We start from the raw sequence: 12,098 nt of genomic DNA, 5'->3' as shown, positions 1-12,098 counted from the left end.
ATTTCAGCATGACCTCATATGGCAGGGCAAGCTACTCATAACAAGCTATTCCTCTCAATGTCAAGCTACCATCCAGGCCTAGATCCAGGACTTTGAGTTAGTTCACCCCAGAATCTACCCCATCTATGAACTGCTGGAGTGCATGGAAGGGCCTGTCCTGCAGATCCAAAGCTGCAGGCTCTCCATGACACAGGGCAGCAACAGGATGTCTCACAGGAGTCCTGACGGGGATCCAGTATTGATAGTGTAGCAGAAGCCACAGATCCCAAGCCAGACTCATTGCAATAAATACTTGCAGGTGAAGATGTGTGGTCAGAGGGTGTGCTGTGGGACACGCTGTGACACACTACAGAGTCCACGACAACATACTCTTTTTTAAAAAAAAATTGTTATTAGGTACATTTAATTAACTCTGTATCCCAGCTGTATCCCACTCCCTCATTCCTTCCCAGTCCCACCCTCCCTCCCTCATCTCCTCCCTGCCCCTTTCCAAGTCTACTGATTGGAGAGGACCTCCTCCCCTTTCATCTGACACTGTTTTATTAGGTATCTAAAACAACATACTTTAATGCTTTGTTTTGTTTTTTAATTTTCTTTTGGAGGTTGCAAGGGCAGAAGGTGGATACAAAGGGAAGGGTAGATGAGCTGGGTTGGGGTGCATGATTTGAAACTCACAAAGATTCATTTAAAAATGTAAAAAGAAAAGAAAAAATCAACTATTCTTTTTTTTTCCAATTCAATTTTTAAATTAAATTTTTAGTTTTTATGTTAATTACAGTTTATTTACTTTTTATCCAAGCTGTAGCCCCCTCCCTGATTCCCTCCCAATCCTACCCTCCCTCCCTCATCTCCTTCCTGCCCCTCTCTAAATCCACTGATAGGGGAGCTCCTCCTCCCTTTCCATCTGACCTTAGCTTATCAGGTCTCATCAGGACTGGCTGCAATGTCCTCCTCTGTGGCCTAGCAAGACTGCTCCTTAAGATTAGTTTTCCATTTCACATGACATGTTCTTTTGTTCACTGCTTTCAATATCCTTTCTTTGTTCTGTTCATTTAGTGTTTTGACTATTATACAACTTCTACAGACTTCATTTCTGGTCTTGTCTTTTAGGGTTCTGTATGCTTCCTGACACTTGATTTACTATCTTTTATTATATTGGAGAAGTTTTTCAATGATTTTTAAATAGGTCTTTTTTTATTTTGTTCTTTGCCTTTGACTTTATCCTCTCCCCACTTCTTCTTATATACCTATTGTTTGACAGTTTTGTCTTTTTATAGTGTAACAGAGTTCTTCCATGTTCCTTTATTGAACACTGAAATATGCCAGGTTTAGGTTCAACTGGCCAAAAACTTTGATTTTTTAAAAAATATTTTAGTAGTATCGACAGGGCAAAGTTAAATTATTTTAAACATGAAATACTTGTATGAGTATTAGAGAATGTGTTTAGTTAGGGAACTCTTTAGATTCTTCAGTGTGATCAGAATCTGCTTTAATAAGTTATGTTTTGTTTTGTTTTTGGATTTTACTATCCTAATGATTATGGTTAAGCAATCCAGTCTTCTCAGTCTCCTGCACGTTCACTAATTATTAGTAGAAACACCTCTATGCAATTTGCTTAGGAATCTGCTCAATAATAGTGCTTACCTCAGTGATGGCTCGAAATCTTACAAGCTAAAATAGGTAGAAGATTTATACACTTCAAAGATCATCATAAGTTCTCAGTACCTGTTGGCTGACAACCACCACCGTGATTGGTGCCTTCTCTACTTTCATACAGCAGGAACAAAAGAACTTCAGAGGAGGCGAAATGAAAAAAAAAAAAAAAAAAAAAAAAAAAAAAAAAAACGTTGAAAATATAAACCATCCATACTAGTTTGCTCTGATACATTTGCTTGACTGGGTTCTGCTGTGACTGAGTGAATGAAGTACCTGTCAACTCTCCAGGCTCCATAAGGAAGCTTACTGTAACTCTGTAGCCTCAAATCGCACATTTCCTGAAAACTGATAGAGTTACTCTTTCAGATAAGGATGATATTAGGGAGTGGCTGAGTTAGTTTGCTATGTATGTATTTTTCTTTATTTCTGTTTTTTTTTTTATGTTTGCGATATGGTGGCCCACTTCTTTATTATTTTATCATATGTATAATATATTTGCATATCCATATAGGATATTTTGCCTTTATAAATACATCCCTGTTACTCTGATTCATGGAATCCAGAAAGGTACATTAGATCCCCTGGGACTAGAATTACAGGCAGTTCCGAGCTGCCACGTGGGTGGTGAAAATCAAACCCAGATCCTCTTGAAGTGTTCTTAACAGCTAGTGCTCCACCCCACCCCATTTTGGAGGCTGTTTCACTGTAAACTTGGCAGCCTTGTGCTTACCCCAGTCCTCCTGTCTGCTCTTGTCCAGTGCAGAGATTTAAGTGACGGCCAACATGCCCGGCTTGTGGCTGATTCTTAAAGCAGTTGTTTAGTTCTTTACTGGAATTTACTACTTCTCCTACTAGAATGTCTTACCTATGGCATTCTCTTACTTGTTTTAAGAGCTTCCAGTACTGCTGGATATGAACCGTGCACGCAGGCTCAAATGCAGGGCTTTCCATCCATCTCCTTCTCTATGCCTTTTTCCTTTATTGCCTGACCACTGCTGATGAGTGAGTGACATTCTGAGTTCTGAGCCAGGTGCTTTTAGGTTTGAGACCCATAGAGAAGTAGAAAGAGAAGTCTTTTCTTCTGATCGGGGCACATTCTTAAAGACTGATACCAGTATTCTCTAAGCCACCCTCTTTTTAGAAATAGTAACTGTTTTACCCTTTATAATTTTTACTGTAAGTATTTCTGTCACTGTAACACTCTTCTGACCTGTCAAGCCATGGTTTCACCTCATCCTTCTGTCTCTCTTCCTTACTTGGAGTTACATCTCCAAGGTGGATACTGTCACTGTACCCATGCCTCCCCAACAGATAGCTAAACCTTCCTCTTGGTTCAAGGTCAAAGGACTCTCCCCCAAAAGCATAGTTCTACCCTTTCCCAACAAATAGCCCCTCTCCATTTCTCTGATAAAATACTTTGGACCACACGTTGACATGACAACTGATTCAAGGAAATATGTCAGAGGTGAAAACACACTCTTTATTAAAATGTCAAAACAACTCCTGGTAATGTATATACAGAAGAGCCTTTAGAGGTTCCTTTCAGAACCTGGGTAGACGTTTTCCCCTGATATCCAGTCAAGTAATTTCCTGTCCTTGAGAAGGAGTAGAGGTTGAGGGTGTAGCTTGATGGTAGAGCACTTGCTGAACATGTGGATTCGATGCACAATGGTGTGAAAATAACCTTGATAACAATAGCTGAAGCTAGCTGTTGTGGTAAGCACCTCCAAACCCAGTGCTTGGGAGCCTGAAGTGCCTGAATTATGATTTTTAGGCCATCCAGACACTAGCAGCAACACCGTGCCTCAAAATAACAAAGCTGAAAAGGAAAGCAAGACAGGATTGTTTATACCTTAAAAGTGCCAAGTGGGCTCTCCACTTTCTCCCGGTTACACTGACCTTTCCAATGAATAATATGTCAGTCTCTTCTACTTATTAACTCCTCCTCTCAGATAAAAATTCTGTTTAAAACCCAGTTATGATTGGTTTAAGCCTATTGAAGCAATAGCTCGGTCTCTTGGACTTTTCTGCAGACATAATATTTGGGTGCCCAGGGAATCCTTGAGTCCTCATACTGTTCTCTGAACACCCTGGTTTCCACCCCAACCTGATTATTCCTGGTCTCCTGAGTTCCAAGCTGAGCTACCTGGTAACTGATACCTGATTTCTGATTTCTCTGCAACCTAGAAGTTTGGCAGAGCCCCTGTCTTAGCAACCTCAGCTCAGCTCCTATTAGGGATCCCTGATTTTGTCTTGGACTCTGTTTGATGCAAGTTGTAGCTAGTTCACTCTGCAGACTTTTTCAAAGTAGTTAGTTGATCCTGGGCATTTGAGTTTTCCATTGCCATTGTACAGGAAGCATACCTTAGAAATGCATCAGTGTGAGCCTTGGTTGATGTTCGACCTCATTCCACAGGTTTCCCATCAAGTGGTATCCACAGTATAAACATCACTGCAATGTCCCGAACATGAATACAGTCTTTATAAGCATTTTGGGATCTTACCTGGAACATTTATTTGGCTGTCTCATTCATTCCCATGTTACTCCCTACCCCACTGCCCCCATTATATCCTTGTGCCTGCTTGTGTATAATCTCTCAGGACCAGAAGGACATCTTTAAAATTTTTATTCCTTCTATAATTTCTCATACACAACCTAAGACACAAGCTAGGTATCAGATAGTCATAGGATGGAAGAAACCATTTTTTATGCTATCATTTAGGAAAGCAGAGAACAGAACCCATTAACATAGATGATATGGGAGAAGCAATCATATTTTCACATATAGAGAGGAATTAGGGGAAAAATCTTTCTTTGCCATGAACTTTTAATTTATATGCCTATTAGTGCCTATTTTTTTCTGGATGTCTCTTTACATCTTCTTTATATTAATCCTAATCTCCCTTTTGATGTCCACATTAGTGACTCCTAATACATATATACAATCCATACATACAACACACACACACACACACACGCATGCTCCATAAACACACATGCACAAACACATACTCAAGCATAAATAAATTGGCAGATGGATAAAGTAGTTCATATGCATGGAAAGAAAAATAGCCAAATATTTTTTAAATACAGTGATTCTGTTTTTAGGATCTGTCTTACATGTGTTAATAAGCTCATCAAGATTTTGCCAACAAGTTAATGTGGTTACCAGTGTAGCTCCCTGCTCTGCCTCAATTTATTTCCTCCTTTGCTGGACTTCCTATTGCATCTTACTTTACCCCTCATTGACTGCAAAATATGTCATGGTGTTTCAGCTTCCAAAAGCTAGAGCCCCAGACTGCACAGTTGTAGACTTTCCAACTTCTGGCCCTGTCATTATTTCATTATGTCAGTTTCAGGCCCTAACTCTGAACATGGCTCCATCTCAAATATATTACTCTTTTCTCCTCCATGATAGCCCCCAGATACCGCTTACACGTTATCAGTTCGTGAGCTCAACCATCCATGTCAAGAAATTCTGTAGTAGCTGAAATCTCAGTGCGCATGTGTAAGTAAGTGCCCCTCCTAGTGTTGCCATTCATGAAGGACTACTGGGTTGGCAGTTTCTCCATTCTGTAAGAGAAAGGAGGGAAATACATTTTACCATTGTGAAAGGCAGGAGGTAGATATGAGTATTATTCTAGAGGCAGGAGTGGTAGAGAAGTTCCCAGGCCATGTGTCTAATTATTCTGTGGGAGCTCTTGTAAGATGTGAAAATACATGTGAGACGTGTTTGGTAGCTGGTTTGATCCTGAAACACCATTTGCAACATGATGTCATCGGAATGCGCTCATAATTATGAACAAGCTCTTTGGGGTCTATCCATAAAACTCCATCAAAATTAAGCATTATGTGTTAATTATTTGCAATTAGAAATTAGAAAAAAATGGTTCCTCACCCAATATGATAAGCAGGCTTCTAAAGGACGGGACATCCCAGAAAGTCATCTGCAAGACCCAAAACTAACTTTGGTAAAAGTACTTGTGCTATGTAAATTATCCAACCTGTAATTTGTTATCAAAGCTAAATCACTAAGTGAAAGAAATCTACTCATACAGAAGTCAGTGGTCAGATTGTACCTGTCAAAGTTGCTTGTTTTTACCATTTAATTATAAACTGTACACAAAACATAGGTTCACATAGTTCTTACATAAATGTCCTATATACTTAAGTATAAGTAAATGAATGAGTAAGAAATCCTATAGATTCCCAAAAGAGGGTGTATTTGGAGATAAGCAAAACTTTGGATATCAGTCATAAAATCTCAAGAATCCTTGATCTCTTGGTCTTCTTGTAGAGCTCCTGTCTGCTCCAGGACTTTCTGTCTCCCTCTTCTTTCATAAGATTCCCTGTACCTGCCCAAAGTTTGGCTATGAGTCCCAACCTCTGCTTCGATACCCTGATGGGTAGAGTCTTTCAGAGGCCATCTGTGGTAAGCTCCTGTCCTGTTCCTTGTCCTCTCCTGTTTCCAATGTCTATTGCATTTGGGTCCTGGGGGGCCCTGAGTAGAATGATGCTCCAACCAAGGACCATGCATGGAGATTACCTAAATCCCTGGCTCAGATATAGCCCATAGACTCACTCTCCAAGTGGGTTCCCTAGTAAGGGGAACAGGGACTGTCTCTGACATGAACTCAGTGGCTGGCTCTTTGATCACCTCTCCATGAGGGGGGTGCAGCCTTATCAAGCCACAGAGGAAGACAATGCAGCCAGTCCTGAAGAGACCTGATAGGCTAGGGTCAGATGGAAGGGAAGGAGGACCTCCCCTATCAGTGGACTCGGGGAGGGGCATGGGAGGAGAAAAAGGACGGAGAAAAGACAAGGGAGGGGGCCACAGCCAGTATACAAGGTGAATAAATTGTAATATATAATAAATTTCAAAAAATCAAAAACAAACAAAAAAAATCCATTGATCATGCTTTGAAAGCAAAAACCATATGTTTACTACAAAAAAAAAAATCTCCAAACTGCAACTCACTTTAGGTACAAGACAGAATAATATCAAAATAAAGCTGTCACTACTACTGTTTTACATACTAACACTGATAGTACAGATACAGAACACTTATCATCCATACACAATATTTCCAGGGGCCAGAATCGGCATGGACAGGCAGGTGGATTTCACAGAGAATATCTGTGGTAGCGTAAAGGTCTTCTAACCTCGTGGCTAAATTGTTGGCTAATCCAACAATTTTCTAAGTTGAAGGAACAACTAATATTTCTAGCCCAGTGGAGAATTTAACATTTCCAGAAGGAAATGTCCATCTAGAGTTGGGGTATATAGAAATAAGTAATATATAGCAATAGGTGTGTTTAAATAAGTAATGCTTGAATATATTCCAGAGTTAACAAACAAGGCGCTTAGGATCTACGTGGTATTTCAGTCACCAGATTGGGCTTTTTAAATTAGGGATAGGTCTTTGTTTAACTTCTCAATTCAAAATCTCATTCAATTCAAAATCTAGACCTTACTATGACACCAGAAGGTGTGCAGCCATATAAAAACTGATTGTAAACTATATAACGCAAAGTCAATCCCAGGATTTATTTTTCAACATACAGTGCTGAGAATATAGCCTCATGAATCTCAAATATGTATTTAAATAACTCAGTGAAAAAAAATAACTCAGTGAAAAGGTGAGGCTTCTTCTTTTCTTTTCTTTTCTTTCTTTCTTTTTTTTTTTTTTTTTTTTTTGAGTCAGGGTTTCTCTGTGTAGCCTTGTCTGTCCTGGACTCACTTTGTAGAGCATGCTGGCCTCGAACTCACAGAGATCCACCTGCCTCTGCCTCTCTGAGTGTTGGGATTATAGGCGTGATACATGTGCCTCATGATGCTATTCTCTAAGAGGGTCGATTCTTTCAGTAGGCTTCTTCACTCTTGAGGAGATACTGCAGCTGTAGCTAAAAGGTTGACTCCAGTGCCAGCTGAATGTTTATAGAAAGCACAGGTCCCTCAAAAGCGTCTTATGAAAGCTCTCGAGACATCTCTGAGCTCTAAATGAGGGCTTTCAACATATTTTAAGAAATGTCTCTCTGAGGCACAGTGTCCAAGCACCTCCTAGTTCTTGGTTGTGCTTGCTGTTACAAAGGTGTATCAGTAGCTGGAATAAGAGTAGCTACCCCTTTGCTCATCACATCCTCATTCAGCCTGGGATAATCATTCACAGATTTAGTTTTATTTCTATATCTGTGTGTGTATATGTATGTGCATGTGTATACATGCCTGTGTAAAAAGCCACGTGGTTACCAGGAACTGAATTCAGATCCTCTGGAAGAACAGTATGTGCTCCCAATCTCTGAGCTATCAGATGACACTAAAGACATTTTCACGAATAAACAAGTCAGGGCCCTGGGGATTTAATCAGTGTAACCCATAGTCAGTAATACAACCATGGTGCCTCCCCTGACACACTGGCGTTACTGCTTCTCTCTTCACAAGCATCCTGTTCAGACGACCTTACTTTTCACCTGGGTATTTGTGTTTGTCTGCATGGTTTGACTTCTCAGGCTTCTTCATTCCTCAGAGACAACTTGGGGTACCAGCAGTTTGGAAAGGGGCCAGAACCTCAAGCATCCATAAAATACCTGTGTGTCCAGTAGTTCTTGAGAACAAACGATTGTGATTTTGGTTCTGTTGTTGACAACCTGCCATGGCTTAAGTCAATAGTGACTACACAAGAAAAGAATAAATATGTGACATCCCTCAGGAGACCAATTAGTACTTTGTAAATATGCCTTGTTTTTATTTATTTTATTTTATTTTTTCATGTGACTGGGCCTTAGATTTGGTCTTAATTTTTTTTTAAAGCAAAAGCTTTGTTTTTCACAAGATATCCACTCTTTGGCCCATCTACAAAGGCTAGATGTTTGTGTTCACAAACATTTATCTCATGTTTTAAGACTTCAGATGATCTTACACACTCTACGGTCAGAGCTGCCTGTCCTCTGATGCTGATGTTTCAATACTTAGAGCTGCTTTACACATACAATGTGCAACACATTTTATAATTAGAACCACTGTTCCTGCAAGTTCAATAGTCTCACTATATATGTTCTTGTTGCATGTGTAGAAAGGAACCAACAGCTTCTTATGAGCATGCTAGGATGTGCGTCCATGTTGGTACTCCAGTACGGAAGGAGCTGGGCATTTTAAGAAGACAGTGTGTACTGAAGCCAGGCTCAAAACAGTCCCCATCCTGGACAAATTAAGCCTCTCCATCGTGAACCAGATCCCTTTGACAGTCTGCTTCTGCTGATGTCTTGAGTGTGAGCTCCTCACATCCCTTCCATTCTTGAGGTTGAGCTGCGGTTACTGCTTTCTACCCATGGCCTGCTACTGCTACCTGCCTAAGACTTGTCTTTGGCTCCCGGTAAACCTTCAGCCGGAACAGTATTTTCTCCACCACTTGCAAATCCGATTTTTATGTATAAGTAAGTGTTCTTGGTTTTTGCTCTGCCTACTGCTGGTGCCTGGTTTCTCATGGGCCTGTACCTAAGCCAGATCTGGCCTATGTAATGCTATTTGTAATGAGAAATCTAAACAGGGAATGGCAGTGAGGCATGGCAGGAATGTGTTTCCACTGGAGAAGTTAGTGCAGAGAAAAAGCATAAGCACAGCCATGTCCAGAAGGGCTTTTCAGCTGGCCAGGACAGGAGACCAATGTTATTGTACAAAGGCTGTTCCCTTCCTCACAGATTTGCTTTTTCTTTCTCTTCCCCTCCCCCAAACCCTCCTCCCCTCTTCTTCTCTCCCTTCTCTTCCCCTATCCTTTTCTCTCCTTCTTTGGACCCCGCTGACTGTTTGCTCAGGTGGACAGTGACACCATTTGGAATGAGCTGCACACGTCCGGTGCTGCACGCATGGCTGTTGGCTGTGTCATTGAGCTGGCTTCCAAAGTGGCCTCGGGGGAGCTGAAGGTGAGGTCTGGGTTGCATTAAGTGTGGGAAATCCAGAGAAGTTGCTGAAACAGAGATGTTGTTGTTTGGGAAATGTGTATGTGTGTGTGTGGGAGGGGTGTTAATAAAAGGAAGAAGGCAAAGGGAGGAGGGCAAGGAGATGGCCACTGAGGTGTGAGCAGAACGCCTCTGTGAATTTGGTTACTGTCCTGCTTGAAGGGACTTCCTTCTCTCTAGAATGGTCTGTAGTCAGAGAACACTCCTCTATTTGTAAGACCATAGAAATGGTGAGCAAAACTTTGGTCCATGTCAAAAATACCAGGTTCTCTCTCTCTCTCTCTCTCTCTCTCTCTCTCTCTCTCTCTCTCTCTCTGTGTGTGTGTGTGTGTGTGTGTGTGTGTGTGTGTGTGTGTAAAACCTGTCATACTGTCCTAACATTCTCTTTTGAAGTGGCTTAAAAATTCTGGTTACTGAGTAGTATATATAAGCTCAAAATACCACCCAGAGAGAGGAGGGGGAGAAAGCCAAATACCAGACGGAAGGACTGGGAGGAAGAAGGAAATTGTTGATTAGGGGGGTAATGATCCAGAGTATGTTTTTCCATGAAAGAACTTCAAAAATGAGCCATGCTTTATTGTTCTTTTCTTTTTATGGTCTCTTCTTTTCTACATCATATGAAAAGAACAATGTCCAAACCCCAGCATTTCCAGTCTAAACAATTTATAAAAGCCAGAGACCTGACAGACATTGACATTTTATTTGGTATTTTAGCAGTGCTATTTAAAGGTATGCCATGTGTGTCCTGAATGTAGCTACCCCAATAAACTTTGTTGGTGCTCACGCAGTTTTTAATGTACTAGTTCACACACTTCATAATGTGATCTGGAATGGTGATTGATCTGGTATTTTTAGCAACTGTGAGGCTTGAGGAAAATCTATTATGACCAGCAATATATACACTATGAGTTTTGAAAATCTAAGATAAAATCTAAATGATATTATTTTTCTTCATGTTAAATTCATTTTTTATTTAATTTATACCAGAATCTTGTAATTGAAGACGTAGGGCAGAATTGTAAAGTGTGGCGTCATCTCTCCCAGGCCTCAGAACTCATAGAAATAAGCTTTGGATGAGGTAGATTGTAGGTTTGTTGTTGTTGTTTGTTTGTTTTGCTGGTTTCAAAGAAATGCCTGTGTGTGTTTGACAAGATTTAGCCTCTCACATTAGCTGCTCATCTGGGGGATGAATGGGGCCATTAAAGAATGTAGTGCTTAATTTTTAGACTTTGTATTTGCAAATGACAAATTAAAAGTTCAGAAAGATTCAGCTTTCTAAACAGGCTTTGCTGTCTCCTACATGCCTTGGGGATAATTACTCTTACTTGAGTGATGTCATGTATTATAAGTTGACATGTTTAAAGACTATTTGAGGGTCTTGTTTTCAAAAATATCTAAGTGGTAAGCAATAGCCTGACTACATATTATAATTTTTAAGGTTGTGTTGTTGCCATATTCATGCTTGTTGTCCAAAGGAATTTCTATGTTAGCATTCACAACTCCTAAATGCTTTTAGTTGGAGAAAATTTAGTTGATAATTTAGAAGACTTCTTACCCTTGCTGTACAGAATTCAGAATTATAGGAGTGAGGAAAATGAAACAAAAACTTAATTCCATTTTTAGCAGGTAGTCATTTCAAATGGCCAGTTACAAACAAAGTCGACATAGGGTGGTAGGGGCACGCTGACCCCAGCTGTACCAACACTGGCTATTTATGTTAGGAACAAGAATCCTACAGATGCTTTTTCTCCTCCTTGTTAAACAGTCAGCAGGCGTGGCTTTAGAAGAAAGTAAAGAGGAAGGAGGAATAGGCTCTGTGGAGCCAGGCTCCCCTCCTCATTCCTGCACCTTCTGCGGGTCACTACAGAGTGTCTCTGGGCTTGTTTCCTGACCGGCCACCAAGCACATCTGGGCAGGTTGAAGGCTGTCCACAGTGCTGACAAACTGAGTTGTTTGCAACTCAGAGAAGCAGATTTTAGACCTTCAGGTTCAGTATAAAACATCAGTAAATATCCCAAAGCTAAACTCACTTTGCCTTGGTAAACATTTCAGATTTTGGAGTTGATTTATCCTTCTGATCTTCAAGAACAAAGAAAGAAAATCCAACACAGGCAGGACCATAATAGGCACTGATTCCACGCTGACAGCCATGAATGAAGCCCTGGTAATTGCTGATTTGGGGACATGAAAATCACATTGGAAAAGTAGAAAGCAAAAATAATTTGTAGAGATTAAAAAAAAAAAGCCTAAGCTAGAGCCACATTTGTGAACCCATGTCAACGAGAAGGTCATATATCATTTTACTTGTTGTGGGTGCCATTGTTCAGCTAAGGGCATTGCTGGTCATGGATTACAAGTTCAATATATTCTGATTTAAGGAAGAAATGGCGAAGGGGCATTTATTTTAGGACACTGGTAAGTAATACCATGGGGATAAATATCAAAAGAGAGAGAGAGAGAAGAATTTAAAACTCCACCTTTTGTC

At 40.4% G+C, this 12,098-nt stretch overlaps 1 protein-coding gene across 17 annotated transcripts in view; it reads left to right on the top strand.

Moving 5' to 3' along the window:
• Positions 1 to 12,098, top strand: part of Hdac9 (histone deacetylase 9) — an 855,384-nt gene that overhangs the window by 654,909 nt on the left and 188,377 nt on the right. For 16 of the 17 annotated variants that reach the window (XM_060367035.1, XM_060367042.1, XM_060367053.1 and 13 more), the window contains one exon: positions 9,470 to 9,577. The exons of the other annotated variant lie outside the window; for it this stretch is intronic. In XM_060367035.1, the coding sequence (XP_060223018.1) occupies positions 9,470 to 9,577 (108 nt within the window). The remainder of the gene's footprint in view (positions 1 to 9,469; positions 9,578 to 12,098) is intronic. 17 annotated transcript variants of the gene reach the window in all.

Source organism: Meriones unguiculatus, chromosome 1, assembly GCF_030254825.1.
Source record: "Meriones unguiculatus strain TT.TT164.6M chromosome 1, Bangor_MerUng_6.1, whole genome shotgun sequence".
Classification (NCBI taxonomy): domain Eukaryota; kingdom Metazoa; phylum Chordata; class Mammalia; order Rodentia; family Muridae; genus Meriones; species Meriones unguiculatus.
The sequence above is the reverse complement of the archived record's forward strand: the minus strand, read 5'-3'. Positions and strand labels throughout refer to the sequence as shown.